The sequence below is a fragment of the Lineus longissimus genome, chromosome 12 (assembly GCF_910592395.1).
Source record: "Lineus longissimus chromosome 12, tnLinLong1.2, whole genome shotgun sequence".
NCBI classification, from domain to species: domain Eukaryota; kingdom Metazoa; phylum Nemertea; class Pilidiophora; order Heteronemertea; family Lineidae; genus Lineus; species Lineus longissimus.
The window spans coordinates 1543292-1566988 of NC_088319.1; the positions used below are offsets into that span (position 1 = coordinate 1543292).

Below are 23697 nucleotides of genomic sequence, written 5' to 3' on the forward strand. Positions count from 1 at the left end.
TCCAAACAAGTTATTAATAAGCGAGATATCACACTTTTTAGATATCTACATTCGGCCCCCTGGTGGCCAAATTAAGAATCAGATCGGACCGAAATTTAGTGTCACAGGTCATCTGACCAAGGGAGTCCTGTGTACAAAGTTACAAGTTCATAGGCTTAGCGGTTAAGAAACGTGCCACTGTTTTTGAAACAGGATACGACGACGACGGACGACGACGGACGACGACGGACGACGGACACTGCGGTGTTGTATAGACTCCCCTACGGTGAGCCAAAAAGGCCGCCACTAAAAAAAAGGTTCTATAGCTAACCCTTACCAAAACCTCTCGTTGAAGCATTTGTCAGGGATTCTGCAATCAAGCCCATCAAAATAATTTAGGCACAAAAATATCACCACATAAGCTTACTCTATACAATAGATGAAGGTGACGGAACAACTTCTAAAGTTCTCTGGTTGTTCCATGTACCGAGTAAAAGGGCAAAGAACCAAGCAAATAATCAAATCTTTTGTATATACCAAACCAAATTTCCATCGAACGTTAAACTTGAGCCTTTCAGTGATTAAGACACATGCCGCTTTTCTCTTGGGCCCACTATCGACCGATTTTCTAACTTCTACCTGACAACTTTCACAACAAACTTCAATGTACCATGCCCCAAAACATATCAACGACCTTTTTCTCTTTTCGGTTTAGTTTCCATGCTATCCCCTGACCCATGATTGACAGATGTCTAAACAACAATGCCAAAAAAACCATGACAACTTTTACAACAACAACAAACAGCTTTTTTATATACAATGCCCCAAAACAGGCATACTAGTCTGAAGCAAGACTTCACGCTTTTCCTGCCCACTTCGCCTACAGCTTAGGTGAACCCCCAGCCTCGGCCTATTTTCAAGTTTTCACATTTTCCCGCCCACTTCCTCATGTCCGCTTCCTCCATCCAGCCTTTGCACTCCGGACACAGTGGACCAGCCTTGTCCTTCACCCTACTGCGACCCTTTTCAACCCCCAGCCTTAACCTCTCCTCATGTCCTCACGATTTTCCCTTACCCGCGCTCTCTTTGGTTTAGACTCCCCACTCTCCCGAGCCTCAACACGACCAGATGTCTCTCTTTTCCTCCCTGATCTTCGTTTAGCTTTTGGCTCCTCATCATTCACAGTAGACGCGCCATCAGCAGAATCAGATATTGCACCTTTCCTTCCACACCTCCCCTTGGGTTTCCCCAACTCCCTCTCCTCTATCCTTGAAGAAGACCTCTCCTCCACATCAGGCTCTGCTCAGGCTCTGAGATTGCAATGGACTTTTGCCTGAACAGCATCATCATCACCATCATCACTCCAATCATCATCATCGCTAAAGACATCCCTCAGACTCGTCGCCCCAATCAGCATCGTTATTTTTATTGTCGACGTAAACATCTGAATCTGAATCACTTTCCCCATCATTGTCATCCACGGCACTGGCAACAGACACATTAACCTCCTGTTCAACGCTCCCATCAGTATTATCAAATTCAGAATCAGCTGTCTCATCACCATCAGAATCTAACGAGTCCTCACTCAAATCTCTAATTCTAGTTCCTTATCAATCTCTTCAGCAGCAGGGGTCATCTGCCCAATTCCCTCCTCACCAGCACCCATATCTGCGTCACAAACAATTCTACGAATCTTCTCAAGACTACCAATAATAGGATGCTCCGCCTTTACCAGAGCTTGAGATTCCACCTATACCATATACATGTATTGTCTTTGTGCAACTGGTTCCCTAAATGGCTGAACTTGGATATCACCCACCAGTAGAGATCCAGGTTGTCCCTTCTCCTGAAGGCCGATGTCAAATGCTTCCAGTCCTGGCTGTGCATTGTGTTTGGCAACCTCTGCCTCACACTGAGGTTCTGCTTTATCAAGATAGGGTCTTAGAGCAAGAGAGAGGCCTAGTGCAACTGGCTCCCTAAATGGCTGAACTTGGATATCACCCACCAGTAGAGATCCAGGTTGCCCTTCTCCCTGCTACAAACTGAGTTTCATGTTTTTCAATGTCTCCTCGTGGCAACAGGTTCAGGGAATAGTTGAACTTGGAAATTGTCCTCAGGGAGAGATCTGGAGGCGTTTGGTAAGAATCAGGATAAAGTTGCCTTTTCTCACTGGAAGTAGAAGAAATTTGGAAGAACTCTTATTATCCATTTTCTCCGAATTTCCTATTTGAGGTTTGTACCTGACTGAAAAGTAGGGCCTATGAATGACTGAACTATCCGGGTTAGTAAAAAATTCTGTTATTTTCTTGTCACTTTGTAAATACTCCCAACAGAAGGATGTTAGACAATACAGAACAATGTTATTCATTAGAATGGAACTGCAAAGAACAAATCAAACTGAAAAGTTGAACAAGGTGTTGTATAGGTCAGTGACAGGAACAAATTGCTTAAGAGAGGTGCACACTACAGGAGATGAGAGAAGGTCCTTGAGAGGGACAGGGGCTGCTTGCACTGGTGGACAGAAATATCAGTCTCCCAACTGACCAAAGTTGCTGGAGATCCACACGTGGGAATATAGTCAGCGTAATTACCGAATGATGATGATGATGATGATGATGATTTGACGGGTCTAGTTGCATTCTGTGGATGATAGTTGCATTCTGTAGATGATACAGAATGCAACTAGACCTGTCAAATCATCAGAATGCAACTAGACCCTTCAAATCATCATCATCATCATCATCATCATTCGGTAACTAGCTGATGATAAGGGCATGGGCCCATGCTCATCCCAGGAATTTTGGATGTCACTCCTCCAAATAATATCAATTGAGATGCCTATGTGCAGCATACTAAAGTTGTAGGGTCAGAATCGGATACTGATAGTACTTACTGGCCCAATATCAGGTATGTGCAAGGTCTTTAGTGCTGCCATCTTGTTTTTACCCGTGTAACCAACCTGGAACTTAAAGGGGCTGTGGTGAATTATAGGACTGAGAAAACTTTTGGCAGTATCACAGCGGGCCATGAATAGGAGCATCAGTCAAGTCTCATATCTCATTTCCTTGCTTTCCGCCCCGCTATCCAGTTGAGCTACCAGCTTCAGGCGAACATAAAATTGCATGTTTTCGGAGATGCCAGTTCATGGCATTACGTTGCCTTGCGCTATAGTCACAATGCGGGCACTTTATCGGTTTCTCATCCGAATGAATACGTGCATGAACCTGCATCGCGTTTTTCGTTTTGAACATTTTCTCACACCCAGCAAACTCGCATTCAAATTTGCGCAAGTGCTTATGAGTTTCATCCACATGCCTGAGCATTCGACAATTTGTCATAAAACTCTTGTTACATCCGTCATAAGTACAGGCCCATTTCTTAACTCTCAGATGGTGAAAAGTCACATGCGTTCTCCGGTTTTTACTGCTTGGGAAGATTTTGTCGCAGCCAGGAAAAGTGCATGGCAACTTTTTGGGATGCATCTTTTCAATATGTTTTTCCATAGACCAACCTCTATGGAACATCTCATCACATTGCTTGCATTTCTTTTTTGGCAGATTCTGATTATGGACAGTGACGCAATGATAATGAAGACGGTAAGCCAGCGTAAAGCTCTTACCACACTCCTCACACAGGTACCGCCGACACTGCATGAGATGATTCTCGTTACGATGCTCCCTCATGATGCGTTGACATTCCACCATGTTCTGGCGTATTTCTACCTCATTTTCAAAGTTACAATATTCACAGAACACGGCTTTAGTGTGTGCTTTAACATGATTGGCTGTGTTGAATCCATTGCAAATCTTGCAAAACTTATTTTTCTCTCGCCACGAATATGGCACCTTTTTACCACATCTATTTTGCCTTATGGCCCGATCGTCGTTCTCCACAGCCCGAGTGCTTAAGCTATCTGTCACCCCATCTGAATTATCCAAATCAGAAATTTCAGTTCTGACATCAGGAACCCAATCTTCATCCGAACCTTTAGTTTTGGTCTCTTGGGCCTCATCCCAATCGGAAGTCAAAGAGTCCTCACCCAAATCTTCAAACTTGACATCGTGTATTCCCATTCGAGTTTCCGTTGTAAGCAATCCAAGATGCTCCTTTTCAAGATGGTTTCCAGGCACTGAACCCACAGGAGGATTAGGCAGCGCCACAGACCTTGGCTGCACGGCATACTGGTTCTTCTGTCCCATCTTCGCTCCACTCCAAACCCATCCCCCTTGAAGGCGGTCTGCAGATCCAGATTCACCTTGAAGAGGTGGTGCAACAAATTGAGTACCATCACATGCCCAAGACTGTTTCTCTTGATGATGACATGGTACAGGCAGTGGCGCTGACAGGCCATCCACCTGGGTGGCTGGGCACACTGATAAACCAACAAGATTAGTACCGTCCCCCGGGAATGTGACTGGCCCAAGCTGTCCCACTGATTTAGTATCGTAAGGAACCATGGGTGCTTGGGTCGGATTGTTACCCTGTGCTACAGAATCTACAAATTCAGATTTTACGTCACTGTATAAAAGTCTTTCAGGTTTTGACTCCATCTGACTGTGTCTTTGTACTTTCGCACGCTGGTCCGTCAATTGAGCATCACAGGCATCACCAAGCGTCTGCTGTGCAAGAACAAGAACATCCCTCCCCATCTCTTCCAACTGATGACCCTCCTCCCCCACATTTGGACTCTGTTTAGTTTCAAAGAAAAACGATGAAAGCCTTTGCTCAGACCATTCATTGTCCTCTCTTGCTTTTTTACCCGACGTTTCAGAAGATTTTCGTGAATCACTGAATTTCCCCATGGCGACGGAACACTTCTTGGTATATTGTCGGCTTTCCCTCTCGCCATGGTATGCTATAATTTCTCCCAGGGAACCAGGACCGACATGCTCACAAAGTTCCTTTATATCACTGGAAATAGAAAAAAATTGCAAAACTTTAATCCTTGCAATTTCAGGTATCACAATTTCTTTGACGATTCAAAAGATATGGTCAATCTACAAGAAAAGTAAAATCTTTTGGTGTCAATAAACAAACAACAAATTGCTTGCCCCCAGCCAAGGGACGAGATCCTGGAGTGCAATACTTCCAACGCTGCTCAAAGTGAAGCTTCCAAAGGAAGTAAAAGGTTTGGGTTCTGCAACTTAAAAACACTGAGCTATCAAAGCACAACATAGATATATATTTGCCAAAAACAGAGTTCTCAAATGAAAGCATCACTAATAATCATCAAATGAAATTAGTACAGAAAAATCAAGTTGCCTTGGCTGAGATTCAAACCAATGATCCTTGGATTGCCCGAGTCCACTGCCATCCTGACAATATCAGGCCTTTTTACTCGATACATACTTACTCCCTAAACAGAAACATGTGTAAGGAGAAGTCGTGTTGTAGGCCCTGTTGGCAAGAGGATGGTCCACTGCTCTTTTATTGGCTCCGAAGTCACTATCCAGGGAGCCAGTGAACAGGTATACAGCCCAAAAGGGGGTCACCTGTACCAGTGGTACTAAGGTCATGCACTACCAGGACTCCCCTGTCTGGCAAATGGTTTTGCCCATCTGGTGTACTGGCCTTTACTTTTTTAGGCTTCAGTGCACATATCAAATTTGACCTCTTTGACATAGATGCATGGAAGAAGTACCAGAAATCCTAAAATGGCATAGATACATGTATGTATTGTGATGTCCTCAGCAGCACCATGCATGGTTGAAATTATGACTTAAAACTATTGTCTTTGTGATGTCCTCAGCAGCACCATGCATGGTTGAAATGATGACTTAAAACTATTATCTTTGTTCATCCTTTTATTAAATCTGATAAAATATGTGTGAAGTACAGATTGATATACATGAAGTGCAGATGGCTACAGATTTACACTAGAATATGTAAGTAAAATCATTTGATAACAGAATGAGGGTAATTTCAGTAAACCTAGTCAAAACGGTGGTGATTCTGTCGTCAGTGCGTTTCCAATTTTCTCCCATAACTAAAGTTACTAAGACTCGTGAACATTTGTACATCGACCTGATAATTTCTGAACCTCACATTCAGCAACAATGGCAATCAGACCACAACTCTGTCAGTCTGTGGTTTCAATGTACATGTACTGCTGTTTCAGTGAATAATACATTTGTCAATAGGCCCTTTGCCAGATACGCCGGTACCACCTAGGGTCAGCAAAACAAACCATCTTTACAATGATCTTTAAGGTAAAAGATGCCAGACAATAACTCGAGAGGCATTGCCTGGCGTCACTGACCGTAAAGACCTACAATTGTAAAGATAGTTTGTTTTGCCGACCCTAGGTGGTACAGGCGTATATTTAGAATAGAAACTGATACCATATTGTTGGCATACAATGTGCTCTACCCATGCAGTGTTTTGTGAGACAACCAATGCCTCCGTTTGGTATCAATTCCTAAAAGTCATCTTATTATTTGTAGAGCCCAGACGGACCCTCTCTCAGCTCAAGGCGCATGTTTCTTCATGTGCCAGTTCATTGAGTTGCGTTGATTCGCCCGATAGTCACAGTGCGGGCATTTTAAAGGTTTGTCGTTCGAATGGATGCGCTTGTGAACTCTCAGGTTATAAGCGGAACAGAACACCCTGGTACAGCCTGAAAAATTGCACTGAAATTCACGTAGCTGTAAATGGACTTGGCGAATGTGGCTTTGTAAATGACCAGTTTGGACAAACCTCGCATTGCAACCTTCGTGCTCGCAAATGAACTTTCTGACTTTAAGGTGAACACAGCGCATGTGATTCTGCAGCCCGGCAGTCGTAGCAAAGACTTTCTCACAGCCGTCGCTAGAACACGGGATATTCTTCGGATGAAATCTTGCCATGTGTGTCACTATCCCTCTCCGTGTCGGAAACTCAGCGTCACATTTTGGACATTTTTTTCTCAACGCTGCATTGTCAAAGTTATGGATTTCAACTTTATGGAGGTTTAACCCCTTCTGATCAGTAAGGCCACGCCCACATATGTCACAGAGATATTTCTGGAAATGTTCCGGGTGCATGTCCTTACGATGTGCCTTCATGGTCGTACGGCGTTCATTTGGGTCAGTCATTACTTCCGGATTGATTGCAAAGTCACAGTAAGTACAATGTAATGCCTGTTTGTGTTTTTTCACATGGAGTTTATGTTTTTGAGCAGATGTGAATATCTTCGGGCAGATTGCGCAAGCTATTTCAACATGGTCAGCATCACCAAAATCAAGTTGAACTGATTTCTTTTTCGCAACGTTATCTGGACAATCTGACAATTTACGACAACCACTTTTCCTTTTTGGCATTTCTTTGCCACCAGTCTTCAAATTACCGGCACTAGACTGATCACAGGTCTGGTCTTTAACTCTCCATTCAACGATTTCATGCAGATCTCTCATTACTGTGTCCATTTTATTTTTCTGCTCAGAGAGACCATCTGAGGCAGACGCACCACAAAACTGGCGCCCCACCGTATATTTCAAATCTGGGTGTCCTATTACATCAGAATCCACATACACACCAGTTGTAGCTTTATGGCCAGCACCAGTCTCTGTCACTGGTATTGCTCGACTTTGTCCACCGAGTCCTTCAGTGTAAAAACTGGACTCAGGATTCTCTTGGACAAGTCCAAACACATCAACAAGATCAACCACTTCCTTTTTCACAAAAGAAGTCCCAGTCAAAAAACTGTCATATTCCGCAATGTTCGAGGGTTCTGCCAAGTTTTCATGCGTATCATTTTCACTTCTCAAGATGCTGTAAGATCCGTCATATTCATCTGGATGTCCTGCACCACTCGACGTGCGATCATATTCCTGGCCCCGAGTGTGACGGTCGATCAGCTCGGCATTTTCAAGCTCGCCTGTGGCCCGCCCGGCAAACATGGTCACATCTCGGGGGAACTCCCCGCCACTGGAAATAGAGAACAAGCCATTCAATTTCAAGGCTTAATCATCAATCTTTCTAGGCGTCAAGTGGTTTGACATTTTTGGTTGTCATGGCGTCTGATTGTCCATCTGCTGCTTGTCCTGGTATCCCGCGCCATTCTGGCCAATATGGTGATAGCCGCCACCTCTGGGGCTAGTTTCTCTCCACTGGAAATAGATGACTCACCACATGACCCTGGACGTTTTATACCATGTGGTTTTTATAGTTCAATGCTTTAGTCATAAGTGGTATAGTGATTCAAGATAGGTGCATGTATGAATCTGAAAGCTAAGGAGACATATTCTTCATGATCAATTCACTGGTTATACATGGTTTGCATTGTCATTGAACGCTGCATAAGGGATCTGAAAGCCAAAGCAAATGTTTCGTGATAACTTCCATTTGTTTCGAATCTATACTTTTACTCAAACTTCAATCACATTTTTCTCAAAATGGCTATAATGGTTATCTTTTTATGGAGTCAAATTTTTCAGCCACAAGATCTGTATTCATTGGTTTCATATGAGTAAATTACAAACTACGTACATAATACGTAGTGTCTTACTTGACAGTTTTGAACAATCTTAGCACAATACACTCATGTACATTACAAGTGATAAATTCCTGTAGGTTCAACACGTTCAAACTGTAAGTAAGGGAAGACACTGAGTTTAAAGAAAAGGAAATATTGTATAACATAAAAAACTGATTATAGTTTATAATGTTTGTAATGTCCAACACAAATGTCATATCATTTTGGATATAATATATATTTGTTTATTGCATCTTCACACAATCTACCCAAGTTGTCAGGTGTAGAGTAGGCCATCTTTACTGGAGGAACAGAGCTTTGGCAAGCTGACTGCCCATAAATATTACAACCAAACTGATGAACTGACCACAGTGTCAGTTCACATAAACAGTATCTGGCTTTCCCTTCCCCTTGGCATGTTTCTTGAGATGCCAGTTCATAGAGTTACGCTGGTTGGCTCGATAATCACAATGAGGACACTTCAGGGGCTTCTCTTGTGAATGAATACGTTTGTGCACCCGCAGGTTGTACGCAGTTTTAAAACGCTTTCCACAATCGGGGAAGTCACAAGGAAAGCTTTGATTCTTCAGGTGGATTTGTTTGACGTGTCGTTCCATGTGGGCCTTGCGGGAAAACTTCACGGTGCATCCTTCAAAGGTGCAAGCGATGTCGTAGGTTTTCGCATGGACGTCAATCATGTGTCGCTTGAGACTGAGAGCATTAGGAAATGTCTTAACGCACCCAGAATGTGTGCAAGGCAGATTTTCAGAATGGTTATTGATCATGTGACACTTGAATTTGGACAAACTCGGTAATATTTCATCGCAATGGGGACACTTTCGCTTGGCAGCTGCATTTTCAATGCCATGCACATCAACCTTGTGCATCGCCAAGCCATCGCGGGAAGCAAGACCACGCCCGCAGACATCGCAGAGATATCTTTGGAAATGTTCCGGGTGGTTCTCCTTGCGGTGACTGAACATAATCGTGCGGCATTGATAAGTATCCTTGGCTGTTTCCTCATCCACTGTGAAATCGCAATACGGACACACCGCTCTGCGTTTGTGATGAGCAATATGATCCCTCAATCGCACACTCCTGATACTTTTCTCACAAATCGGACAAATTTGTTTCTCTTCAGGATCAACTTGTATCTTTTTCGCTTTTGGTTGCGGACAACGTCTTTTCTCCTGGGCATCTACCTTTCTCTTCTTTGGCAGAGAAGGTGGCGGCAGGTTCGGAAAAACCTCTGGATGCTTTTCTCTCTTATGGTACACTAAACGATCACGAGTCTGTCTGGGAGTTCGGTCTGCGTCGGGCTCTAAGGCAAAGTCACAGTATTCACACCTTGTCCGCTTACATAATGTGTATAGAGTCGGTTTAGGCATGTTTTTAAATAATTCTGGGTGCTTTTCTCGTTGATGTGACGCCAACTGTGCACGCTTCACCCGCGGCTGCCTCTTGATTTTAGGATTCAAGGTAAACTCACAATGTCCACACTTGTAGTAACCAGTGCTCGAAGGCTTCAAATCTTGGGCAGGTTCAGCAGATTCCATCTCATTCTCCGAGAGCTCCATATCTCTTTCAAGATGCTCCATGATAGTTCGGTCCATTTCTGTCTCGGTAGGCTCACAGACAGACTCAAGAATGAGTTTTGAAGCATCCTCAAACATCTCCGGATGGTTTTCTTTTTTATGAGTCGCTAACTGAGAACGATACTGTTTTGGAGTTCTCTTTAGTTCTGCGCCCAAAGCAAAATCACAATATTCACATTTGTGGACAGCGATCTTAGGCTTAGACGGAGCATTTTCTGGGTGACTTTCTAATACATGAGCCGTCATGGCGACACGACACCGATCAACATTGCTTGCCATTTCCGGATCCAAGCTGAAATCACAGAATCGACATTGAATATTGCTAAATCCGTACCGCTCGGGATGACATACCCTCCGGTGAGTCTTGATGACATCAACGCAACCGTAACTCCCTGTCACCATCGCTGGAGTCACGTCGAAGTCGCAGTACTGGCACTTCAATACTCGCCTGTGCTCCGCCAATGCACGATTCGAAGGAAACAACTTAAAGCAAGTGGTACATGCCACCAGGACTTTCGCATTGTTGTTGCCAGACGCTCCTAATGTTGTTGTAATTTCCTTACCTCCAGTGTGGAGTCTACCTAACAGGGTCTCATCACTTGAGTTCTGACTGACCACCCAGGTTTCTGGGTCCGAATCGCCATTTGAATCAGGATTGTCATCAGTCACCATATGGACATCATCAGGGAAAGATCTGTCAGAAACCTCAAGACTATCTCCAGATGCCGGCGTTCCTAGAGACCTGATCCTACGAACTTGGGACAAAGTTGCATGAATTCTGCTGCCAAACTCACATTGTTTGATCTTATTTGTGCCAGGATCCCCCCACCATTCATGCTGATAATCATCAGGTTCTTCTAATTTCACAAACACACCCTGATCTTGAGATACATTAGCAACATCCAACTGATTCACGTTGTCGACAAAATCAACAAGTATTTCCGAATTCAGACGTACGTCAGACTCATCCGCAATTTGACATGTATCGTCAGGAAGCTGGCTTGTACCTTCAATGAAATCCTGGACATCCCCCGTCTCACTTGACACCGAGAGCCCACATCCTAAAGGCTCAGAGCCCTCATCACTTGATTCTACACACCGACGGTTTAAAATATCTTGGGCAACACGTTTCAACAGTTCTGGCGTTGGATATGGCGCGATTACATTTTCTTCCTCATCAGCGGTTCTGGCAAACATGGTGACTTCTCGGGGCAAATTCACGCCACTGGAAATAGAGAACAAGCCGCCATGAGCCAGGACGCCTCATAATTTATCTACGGGTAGGCATGGTTCCCACCAGGGGCAAGACAATTTCCTGCTGCGGTTGCAACAGCTTTGACGACAGCCGGAGAACTTTGCTTGGTCAGTGTTTATTTGGTAATTAGCAGGCATGGTGGCCCACTTATGATAATTCTACTCTCTACCAGTCACACTAGCATGTATCTGAACCACCAAATACCCACTGAGGCCAAGCGTAATTTCCCAGAGCAGTCAAGGCTGAAAACGCACTAGGGGAATCGAACCTTACGTAATCTAAACTGGAGTGACATGCTGTGAATTTTGGGTCCAGGTCTGAAAGCCAAAAATGTTCAAGAATTTTCATTATTACGCGATACATTGGATTTATTTATTCTTCCACACAGGTCAAACGAACCAAAATCGACAATAAACAAGTGATGATACAGGACTTTACAGCTACATTAAATGTGTTAGTATTTTTGTATCCGGACTCCTGACGACAGACAGGTCTACTCAATCATGTTACTGGACAAAACATCATTATCTCCAAATGAAAATTCTTTTCAAACCGCAATCAATTTTTTAAACTCTACTGGACAAGACAATTGGATGTGTACATACTCAACACGGAACCAATCTAATAGAATTTTTGTCGAACAGTATTTGTATTAAACTAACTCAACTGATGCCAGCAGTTTCAGTCGCCGATGATGATCATGACATGATAAAACTACTTTGTCTCTTGTGCTCTGTAATTCATGCAGCAACTGATAAGCTTTTGCTCCAATGAAGCATCATTCTTGTCTGTACATGATGCGCAATGCCGCCATACTTGATGGCAAACACATGATCACGGACGGTAAAATGATGGCACAACACCAGTGCAAAACCACTCACGTGCATGCAATTGCAAAATCTACGCTATGTCATTCAATACACGACGTCACTGAACACAGTGCTCTTGAACTAACGTAATGTCATTACTTTGTCGTCCATCGCCATGTGTTTTGCCATCCAATATGATGGTGATGACCTCATCTTCATGTCATGCATAGCTGTCACAGAATGATCAAGTTAAGTGTATTTTCAGTCTTAGTTGGAGGACGACGCATGAGAGGTTGCCAGTGGTTGTGCGTCAGAGTATGAAGTGATCGGCAGTCCAGGAAATACTTGTAAATTATCCAATGCTGGTCTCTGAGCAAAGCTTTGGAAGTTTTGAGTTCCAACTGCATGACGCTTCTCATGTTTCTTGAGATGCCAGTTCATGGAGTTACGCTGGTTTGCACGATAATCACAATGAGGACACTTCAGGGGTTTCTCTTTCGAATGAACACGTTTGTGCACCCGCAAATTGTACTCAGCGTAAAAACTCTTCCCGCACCCAGGGAAATCGCAGAAAAAACTGCGCTGCTGTAAATGCACTTGTTCCATATGGCGCTTGAGGTGCGACTCCTCTGAAAATCTATTTACGCAACCTTCGTGCGTGCAAGCAAAGCGAAACGTTTTCACGTGGACTTTACGCACATGAGTGTTCCGCCTACGCGTATTGGGAAAGACCTTGACGCATCCCGAAAACGTACAGGGGAGGTTCTCTGAATGTTTTCTTTCGACATGATACTGGAGCTGTTTATAACTCGGGAAGACTTCCTCACAAATGTGGCACTTTCGTTTGGCAGAATCAAGGTCAAAACCGTGTATGTCAACTTTATGCAGTTGCAGACTCTCCGGTGTAGCCAGACCACGCCCGCAGATATCGCAGAGATATCTCTGGAAGTGTTCCGGGTGATTCTCCTTGCGGTGATTCCCCATGACAGTACGACACTGATCTGGACTCCTCCAATCTTCTGGCGCCAAGACAAAGTCACAGTAAGGACACGTCATTGAGCGTTTGTGATGGCCCATATGTGCTTGATATTTACTGTTCCCGACTAAAACTTTCGAACAAATTTTACAAGTCATTTCCAACTGGAGAACCGGAACTTTCTTGACCTCTTGCTGCGACGGTTTAGGATCAATCTGGAATTTTTCACGGTGATTTTCTATTTTATGGGTTGCTAAATCAGCAAGGCAATTACTTGCACTTTTCACTCCTGTTTCCAAGGTAACGGAATAGTCGCAAAATTCACATTTATGAACAACTTTAGGGTTAGGATATTCGGGATGACACTCCTCTACATGAGCTGCCAAGGTAATACGCCGCTGAGCTGCACTTTTGATAACTTCTCGGTCTATTCTAAAGTCGCAATATTTATATTTGCATCGAATAGTACTACTAGCACTCACATACTCCTGCGGGTGCTGTGACTTCCTGTGCACCTTCATTACATCTGTACAACCGTCCGTCCCCGTTATCATTTCCCGACTCACGGTGTAGCCACAGAAGCGACACCTGGTGGCCCGATCATGCTCCTCTAAAGCTCGCCTCGTCGCAAACAACTTAAAACAAATCGAGCAAGAAACTAACATTTTCTCTTTCTTGCCAGACCTAGTACCCACAGACAAAGAAGGCGCTTTTGAAACCTCAACTGTTTCCTCGTTACCGACAGGATACGACGTCACCCCATCGTCATTTAGAGTCACTGTCCATTCCCAGATCTTCCCAACTGAAGTACCTTCAATATCATCATGTTCATTGCCACTTTCGGCATCGTGACAGCCCGATTTTTCCAAAAACGGCCTGCTTTGTGTGAACCTACGACTATCAGGAGACGATTCAGTACCAATTGGATTATCAACTGCAGATTGTCCACACTGACCGTGAGCAGTATACGGCAAGCTCCTAACATCCTTGTCACTATCAGGCTCTACCTTGACAACAGTTTCGTCATCTTTCAAAGTGGTCTCCTCAGTCACCAACTGGCTCACACTGCTGACAAAAGCCCCAACCGCTCTTGCAACGTTTGCTGCAGCAAGCTCGGATCCTAAGTAGTTTGAGTGTTCTGGATCATCGTTTGATTTAACGCCCAAGTTGCCAGGGTCTATAACATCCTTAGCCAGCACCGTATGATCATCTCTCAATGCCACTTCTTTAGCCAAGTCCTTTTCAACTGAAGAATCGTCATTTAATCTCAACGCTGAATCGTCAAGCTTTCTACGCTTAAAGACCTTGCCCATTTCTGATTGCGGTGACGTCTGATTGTCTGTCCTGTGGTTGGCCTGCGATGTAGCCATTCCGGCAAACATGGTGACCTCCGCCAGTTCTGGTGCCAATCTGACTCCACTGGAAATAGATAAGAAGCCACCATGAGCCAGTGTCCAATACATCATTACGCTAAGATGTTCAAACTGTGCATCGATTATTTCATGCTACATAATTGCTCTTGAAGGTCAGATCTTCTTGGCTACCAAGTTATCATAGAGGTTCTTCACGTGACGTCACGACATGACGTTTTGACGGCCACCTGCCAATACATCGTGACCACGTGTGACGGCCGTGCAAAACAATTGTCAACGTCATCATGTGATGTCAGTGACGAACCTCTATACTGCCCCTGTAGGAAATGCTAGTCTATGATCTGTGATTCACATTCTTGTCATATTCTAGATTTGTTTCAGACATTCCACTGATCATCTCTGTTCATTATGGTAGTGAAGAGAAAAGATCAACAGAATGCCTGAAGCAGACCACGAAGGTAGAAGAGAGATGAGAGAGATGGTACTCGGCAGACTTGCGCACTCCGCAAACGAGTGATTCTTGTCCCTCTGACCTGTGACAATAGTCACTACGATAAGCGATGAAGATATCTCTCAACTGCGAGTAAAATTGATAATCGCTGGATTTCAATATTTCATACTGATTGAATTCGCAGTGATCACCAATTCTCGTCACAGAAACAATGACCGCTTATGCAAAAGCTTTTGACACATGCAATCATTGCAGCATCATTCGTTTGCTTCAGATCTTGATTCAAGGTCAGACAGATCCTGTAACCAAAGAAAAAGTGTCGGAAGAATTTTCATTATTATTATCAATATCATGCATTTATTACTGGAATGGAAATAAGTATATACCCCCATTGTTTTGGCTCAGTACTGGTCACAAGATGTCATACATGTAGTCCCATTTCAAGACCAGAATAAAAGGCACCATACTCGACATATCTTGTAAAGTACAACACAACTAAATACACCGGGTAAGAAACTCCAAAGCCTCTTGATCTGGCTATGATGGGTGAAGGTCCACTGACTGTAACCCGGTCTTCGAGGACCGACCTCACGTCCTGATCGGCACGATTTAACAAGCGCGAATTTTTACTTTGCCCATACAATACATTATGCATTACACGAAAAATCTATAGTACAGGTCCATTGGTTATAAGTACGAGTAAAAGTCCATTCGATGCTAGCAAGAATTCATAAAGATTTCTAAATTCTTGATGCTAGTTGGTATTGATACAGTGAACTACAGTTTCAGATGATATATAGCATTTTGACGAAAGGTTTCATTTTCTGAGCAAAATCAACAAAAATCAGCGCACCGTTTTTTCATGAATGAAGTCGAATACAAGGAACACTTTCAACACACTCTTTTCAGTTCATATGCTTCTTCATGTGCCAATTCATCGAGTTACGCTGCGCAGCTCGATAATCACAGCGAGGGCACTTCAGGGGTTTTTCATTCAAGTGAACACGTTTGTGAACGCGCAAATTGTACGTGGAGAAAAACCGTTTCCCACAGTCAGCAAAATCACACTGGAAGTTTCGCTGTCTTTCATGTTTTTGTTTGATGTGTGTCTTCATACGCATAACTGTCGGAAATTTGGCATTACAGCCCTCGATTGTACACGCATGCCTCTTGAAGGCCGGGTGAACGACCTTTTTATGCAAAGACAAACCGGAACGGCTAGACAAGACTTTACCGCAACCCGGGTAGTCACAGGTAAGCTGCATCGGATGACATCTGCGTTGATGAGTGGTCAGAGCCGATCGACTAGCCAACACAGCATCACAATTCGGACACTGCCTCTTGGCAGTGGCGATGGGAACTTTATGTACGTCAACCATATGGTCGTGTAAACTCATCGGAGTAACGAGACCACGCCCACATAAATCACACAGATATTTCTGAAAATGCTCTGGGTGTGTTTCTTTGCGGTGGTTCGACATCGCCACGAAACAATCAGTCAGATTCACCTTATCCGGGTCCAGGGAGAAGTCACAATATTGACAATGGTAAGAGCGCATGTGCAATCCGAGATGCTGTTTATACTTTCGTTTGGTTGGGAAATGTTTCGGGCAAATTTTACAGGCAAAACTTGCGCCATCATAAGTACCCGAGCTGTTCGGCTTGGCAACAATTTTTGATCCAGTCTTCTTCAGGTCATCATCCAACGGCATATTGGTCTCCATGCTTTGCCCTCTCTCATGAATCAGGTCAGAGGCACCACTCATAAACTCTCCGTGCATAATTTTCATATGTGTCTGCATCCTTGTTAGCTTGCTGACTCTGACAGTAAAATCGCAAAGACGACATTTCGTTACAGGTTCAATTTTGAGATGATGTTCCTTCCGATGTATTGCCATGGCAACCCGACTACTATTTATAGTCTTCATCTCCGGGTCTATAGTAAAATCGCAATCTGTACACTTGGTAGGGACTTTGTCGTGCCATTTCATATGCACCGCATGCTTCGATTGAGTGTTAAAGGTTTTTAAACAAAGCGTACACGTTATTTCGTTCCTGATACTGGTGACAGCATCAAGACCTCCCTCCTTTTTAATTTGCATTTCTGAAGCACTACCACTGGGCCTTTTGGGCATTTCAGAACTTTTCAGCACATCGCTTCCGTTCTGATCAAGTTGCTTCAGACCACCCAGTAACTCCACTGAAGAATCCATCCTATCTATTCCGTCCGTTTGCTTCCGACCTTGAGACGAAGCCTCACCCCCAGGAACAACATCTACCAAATCTGTTGCGCTACACGAACTTGTACCATCATCGAAACCGGTGACATACCAATCTTTATCATCCTGATCATCAGGGTCTGACACCTCACCAAACTCAAACCCCACGGTTGATTTAGCACCCTTATACCTTGCTCTGCTTTTAGAAGATCTCTGTCTTTCACCAATTCCAAGAATATCTGTGCCAGGCACAGGAAAAGATCCCATCTGATAACCAAAGCTACCTTGATCAAGGTAACGATTGTCATCAAAGTCTTTGAGATCGGTAAACCCATCTCCCATATTATGAATCGGATCTCCCTTTGCCTCAAGTTGTTCAGTTTTCATTTCCACATCCAAGTCAAACCTTCCTGTATGATTTGTACCGCTCAACATTGAATGATGCGACGAAACATTTTTGCCTGCAGAACCAATGGACCCAGTGCCAGTAACTCGTTCCCCCAAAACTGTGGTCTCCACAATCTGCGTACTAGACAAATCAGTCATGCCCGGAACCGCGTTGGCATCTGTCATTCCAGATTGAGCAGCCTCAGGCGACTCATGAACAATGAAGTCCGATTTTGCCGAAATGAGATGTCTGCTATCTGCGATGTTTGTCCGACATCTAGAGTTTCCCGATTCTATAAACATAGAATATGACTGAATGGACTCCGATGTGGATGCAACTTCTCTCGTAACCATGGTAACGGTGTCATCAGTCGGGTTGTTTGTTTTGACCGGTTTGTTTTGACTGTAACGAGAAGGAGGAGGTTCCACTGTGAGTCTCAGGAATGTGATGTGCCAGTGATCAGAGCAAAATCAACAGTGAAATATTCCATTTTGAAAATGTTGTCCTTGGAAGCCTTCACATGCATAATATGGCATGCATCTAAAATGCTTATTTTTGGTCCGATTTCAGAAAATTCACAGTTCTACATAGAGCTGACTGTGGTATGGTTCTTTCCATTTCTGTTGTCATATTTTAACCCCTTTCCAGCAGGAGGAAAATGGAAATCCTGTAAAAATCTGAAATGAAACATCCCAGGAGTCTTCAAGTGCAAGGAGATTATGTCGAAAAGAAGTTATGTGGACTAGTAGTGAGACTGATGACTAGTCTGAAATTGGTCTTCCTCCCGATGTTGATCAGGGTATCTGAAAATAATCTTCCATAAGATTCAAAGATTTGTTTTACTCCTGAGTCTAAACAGAACAGACTTTCCGCTGATATGGATATGCTTGCATTTACTGCCGATCAGCTTTGAAAGAACCCAAACTCAAGTAACACAGCAACTCTGGAAAAATCCCGCGAGTGAGTGATGCGTTTTATACCGGTAGACCACGTTCGTCCGAAACTGTCGAATTCTCAGAATGCTAGGGTCAAGATTATTGGTCCATCTTTTCTAGATTCACCAAGGAACTTCGTTACAACATTCGTTCATGTATAAAGGAGTCAGAGTATCATGTCTTCCAATGCAGTCAGAACCCACAAGGTGAGAATGATAAGATATCAGTCCTAAATGTAGAATCGAACCACCACTACTGTAAATTCCAAAATATTTGCGTGAATTTTATTTTTTTCATTTTCGTGTTTACAGATAATCCCGAAAATAAATGTGTGCGAAATCTAATTCAACACTACTAATTGAGATTACTGTGACAGGTTGTCAAAACGCTTCCGGTAATTTAAAAGTTATATTTCACAAAATCGAAATAAAATGGCTGCAAATATTTCCGGCTTTACAGTACATTGCCATGGTTACTCGGCAACAAACAGCAAGGTTAGTAAGTCAGAAGTAGAGCCAGGGCAACAAGGAAGATGAGGTACACAATTCTTTAATCAAGATTACAACCCGAACCCTCCCATAATTACCAAGAGGTCACCTTCTGCCCACTGGCTTTCCACTCAAGAAGTTCCGAAGAAAACTTTTTATTTTTCTTCGAGGTAGTTTTCAATACACACCCTTTGCAATTTGCGGGTGCTGGCACTTTTAAAACAGCAGAGTGCTCCCCCAAGTCCCAGGTCAGCACTTTCTGACCGAGGAATTTTATACTCGAATACGGAAAAATTGAACAAGACAGTGGCTAGACACAATGACCAGGATCCTGAGAACATCAAATCAAGTTTCTCCATCCTTGTTATAATGGGAGTTATTGTAAACCTGAAGTCTTCAAGTCATAGTTGAACACTAAAGACTGTTTTTTCATCATCGTTATGGCAGTAAGTTAGTACTTTCAACAAAAAGACGCTTGTTATTGTGTGACTGAAATTTGAAGGAGTCGAAAATGTTTAAACCCGTACTACAGTACACATGGTACATGGCCTGCAGTATTTGTTAAGAACAAGAGACCTTCAGAATTCAACCACACAGCAAATTTTAAGTGTCATTCATGAGTATGTGAAGAGGGTACATGTACATGCATTGCCAACAAGAGGAGACAATTTGCCTGATCTGATGGTAAAAGTTTTTGGACAAACACCAAGGTGTTAGGAAAAGACACGTATCGCAGTCAAGAAGCATCCCAACCCTATCCAATTCGGCCAATATTGGATAGATGTGCGCAGACAAACCCAAGCTCATATTCATGAAAACAGATCTGAATCCATTTGATGTGTTTTTTTAATAATTCAGTTTTTTCCCTGTTTCACATGTGGTATCTTCACATACTCCATGAACTCCTACAAGACACACCTGCCAAAGTTTTCTCATGCCAACACATTTTTATCAACAATCACAGCTCCCGTCTTCCAAGGGAAATCATGCTCATCCCTGACACTATCTCATGGTCTGTTTTCTGGCTGTCCCTGCAGCTGACTTTTTAAAACCAACACCTGCCATTTTTATCACGAAATATATAACTATCAAGATATAATTGAAATTGTAGCGGAAGTGAACTGTCCCCCCCACCCCTGTCAAAAGATGCAGAAGGTCGCATAACCTTTCTGAGCAAGAGAAAATTTGGGGGGTCATCATTGAGCTATGGACACATCATTAATCAAAGGTTATCCACAATGCACAAGATTGTTCCTTGATGACTAGGACTGACAATACTGAAATACTTGAATTGAACCTTTTCACTTTGATTGCATACTTGACTGAGCTAAGTATTTCATTTTTAGCTATGACTTTTGCCTTATGTCCGTGCCAGTTTTCTGCTTCATTGGTTGTATAGCTTATTGCACAGTTTCTTGCACAGTTTCTTGCACAGTTCAACATACAATCTGAATGTAGATAAATAGAGGCCTGGTGTCCCTCAACTTCGGTTCACGATGCCATCCATGAAATTCAGCCAAGTACCAGCAACAGTTTTGCTCTCAAGTACATCATTTTGTCAATCGAGGATCGAGGAACCAAAACGACACTAAAGATATTCCCCACAATTAATGGTACACCCATGCCTTGTAAACGGTGGCTAATTCGTGAAGTCTCTGTCATCGTTTTAGACTCTGGGGTGCTAACAATGGCTTATTCTCACCAATTACACTGTTTACAGTAAAACTCACCAATTACACTGTTTACAGTAAAACTCATCAATTACACTGTTTACAGTAAAACTCACCAATTACACTGTTTACAGTAAAACTCACCAATTACACCGTTTACAGTAAAACTCACCAATTACACTGTTTACAGTAAAACTCGCTCCAAGTTTATTTGTTTCTCAGTTGAATTGAAGATATTGCCAAAAATAAAACCTGACCTTTGTCATGTTTGTTGCAACGGCCAAAATAAATGACTTTCTTCTCTCTACTGGTTCTTCGTAAATAGTATCTCACATTCGTTTCAACATACTGGTCAAGGAAATACAGAATCCCACTCAAGTAAGAGTCGGTTGAAAAACGAACATAAGTCAGGAAATCCGCCAATAGTTTGCACTTGAGAGCCAAAAACGACATGGACATCGACTATACGAACAGCCTATTTTAGAATATGATGAAATCTCACTCACCCTGGTAAAGGTATACTGTGCCAGTGACTGTAGATAAGCAGCAGGTGGAGCAAGAAGGAAGTAATCGACATGTTGGAATGGGCGTTTAGGTCCTCGAACCACTTTTTCGATTCCCAGGAAGTGGGTATGTTAAGCTCAGGGATTGAAGCTGTGAATTCGGACTTGTCTGTAAGAAACAAAGCATAAGATATATGGCACGGCTTAACCCGCCAGCCATGAGGGAATTCCTTTATGGCCCAGTGGTTGGCGCGTTAGCCCCAGGGTGGAAGTTAAGCAACGTTGAGCATGGTCAACCTTTGGATCGGTGACCGGCGTGTACAATACATCTGGCAGACCTTCCCACGCGATGCGAGCTCTGGATTTGTAGTTCGGTACTGAGACACATGAAGCGCTAAGTAGGATCGAGGACGATCCATCTCTGTCCGAAGGGGCGAATGTTGTATAGTGCCCCCAGGTATATGGCACGGCTTAACCTACCGGTCATGAGGGAATTCCTTCATGGCCCAGTGGTTGGCGCGTTGGCCCCAGAGTGGAAGTTAAGCAACATTGAGCGCGGTCAACCTTTGGATCGGTGGCCGGCGCGTACAATAAAATGATGGTGATGATGTTGTCTGTCCCCCCAGGTATTCCAAGAATATGGCATCATAACAAAACCTCTTGGTGGTAAACTCTCAATGAGAACTTTCTGAGTGTTAAATAGGCCTCATAGTGTTAGATAGGCCTCATACCGGGGCGTTTGACATAATTTTCTAAAACCAAAATATGTCCTCATTCAGGGTTGATACATACCTTGTGCCAGATTAGAAGCTGTCAGCGTCGCCGATGATGTTCGGCAGGTTGAACACCACTGGTTATGAGAGTTCAGCAGATGAGCAATGAACCGCTTCTGATCCATGATCCCACTGAGAACCTGCTGGCGGTCATACTCTGCGGTGCACCACCCAAGATCAAGTTTACGCGCTGAATAATCACTGTCATTGTTCTTTGCCTCTTTAGGTGGCGCTAATGTCTGTTTAAATGCTTTAATGCTGGTTTGGGTTACTCCAGGAGCACCAGGATTGTCATTATCACTTTTTTCTTCGTCGCCAGATTGTGCCATATCGGTGTCCAACTCTGTGGGGCTGTTTAAATCCTGAGGTTCAACTTCAGTCCTGCTGAAATAAAATATATGGAAGACGATAAGAGAATCCACCGCTATCCTGATTAGGGCTCCTACTGGCGGTGGTCTGTTGTGGGGACACAGAGTGGCTAACTTAAGGGGTTAGCCTTTGATTCTTCAGGTGAGATATCGAGCAGAGGCTTACCCCATAACACAGTTTGGCCACTATGCCGTCTTCAAGTAATAATAATTTTTTTAACATTCTATTTTTATTGAGTTAAACAGACTCCCAGTACCACCAATGAAATTGGCATTCACTTTGTTTTGAAAGAGTTCATCTAAATGCTTAGGATTTCAAGTACATTGCCAGAAGGGTAGTACCGATTATGGACAACCAATTAAGGGAAGAGCAGTGTTGTGACACCTGTTTTGCATACCTTGACTCAACATCAACATCAGCAGATGTGGGCCCTCCTTCCTTCTGGTCCAACATGTTCATTTTTTGGAGGGATTCCCCAACTCGCAGCAGATACTGCGCGTATTCATCGTCATACTGGAAGCCGAGACTGTCTCGTTGCAGCCGCCATTTTGAGAAGGTTTCGTCCGTGACCCTCACTCTCTTCTCCGCCTTCAGAAGGCATTTTCGCGGCATCGCCAGGCCGCCAGAATACCACTTTACTGCAACAGATTTACAAATTAACTTTTTAGGGCTGGAATTTAGCTGCGATGAAATATTGCGATATCGCAAAATTTTCATTTGGAAGAATGCTAATAGGCTATGGCTATGGGTGAACTGCAATGATATGATGTCGCGTCAGTAATTTGAGTAAAGACAGTCCAACACGAACACTGCTGGCGCGCAGTGCCAGTGTTCAAGCCCAAGGCATGCATACCCAGGCCCACGGCCACCCACGGTAGAGCCACGTGCGCCGCGCCCACACTGGCCACAGCCACACACGACATTCGACAACAACAATTGAACAAATCATGGACAACAGTCATTGAGTCAAACAGTTTGCAAAACTAAGATGAGAGTATCGCCTGTCATTTGACAGCGCTATTTGACGACACATAAGTAAACACAGTGTTTTCGTTATGATTGAACTGACGAATCAAAAGGAGTACTGTAAGAGTTCCACCGACGACGACAGGGGGCGCACTGTCAAAAAAATTACAGGATCTGGAAATTCTCTTGCAAAAAAGGGCATCAACTATACATTGAACATGGAATCGTCCTTTAAATTGTGTTTATGTTAACCTTGAATATCTGTTCTAAATAAAGCATTAATTACTTTTTTGTATTTATCAATGATTTCGCAGCATTTTAGCAGTTTTTGGGAGGAAAATTATCAACAAAGAAAAAGTGCCGGATTTTGGTTCATTGGAAAACCGAGTGAGGGCGCATCGCGATGTAAAAAATCCATTTTTTTCGTCTATTTGGCAATATTTTCTTGACGAAACCGATGTAAAAACTGAAAAAATGCATCAGAAAAAATATTTTT

At 43.4% G+C, this 23697-nt stretch overlaps 1 protein-coding gene across 4 annotated transcripts; it reads right to left on the bottom strand.

The window, feature by feature from the left end:
- Positions 1–7897: 7897 nt before the first annotated feature.
- On the bottom strand, positions 7898–23578 carry LOC135497363 (uncharacterized). Of its 4 annotated transcripts, none has more exons than XM_064787205.1 (5): positions 23488–23578; positions 22633–22873; positions 21886–22247; positions 21097–21262; positions 7898–11251 (listed from the first exon to the last, which is right to left on the bottom strand). In XM_064787205.1, exons 2-5 carry the CDS (start codon positions 22845–22847, stop codon positions 8806–8808), a joined length of 3189 nt encoding a protein of 1062 aa, XP_064643275.1. In that variant the 5' UTR covers positions 22848–22873; positions 23488–23578; the 3' UTR covers positions 7898–8805. The 4 variants fall into 4 exon arrangements, with proteins under 4 accessions (XP_064643275.1, XP_064643274.1, XP_064643276.1 ...); XM_064787204.1 differs by having other exon boundaries at positions 21886–22250; XM_064787206.1 differs by lacking the exon at positions 7898–11251 and adding an exon at positions 11665–14485 and having other exon boundaries at positions 21886–22250.
- Between the last annotated feature and the right edge of the window lie 119 nt (positions 23579–23697).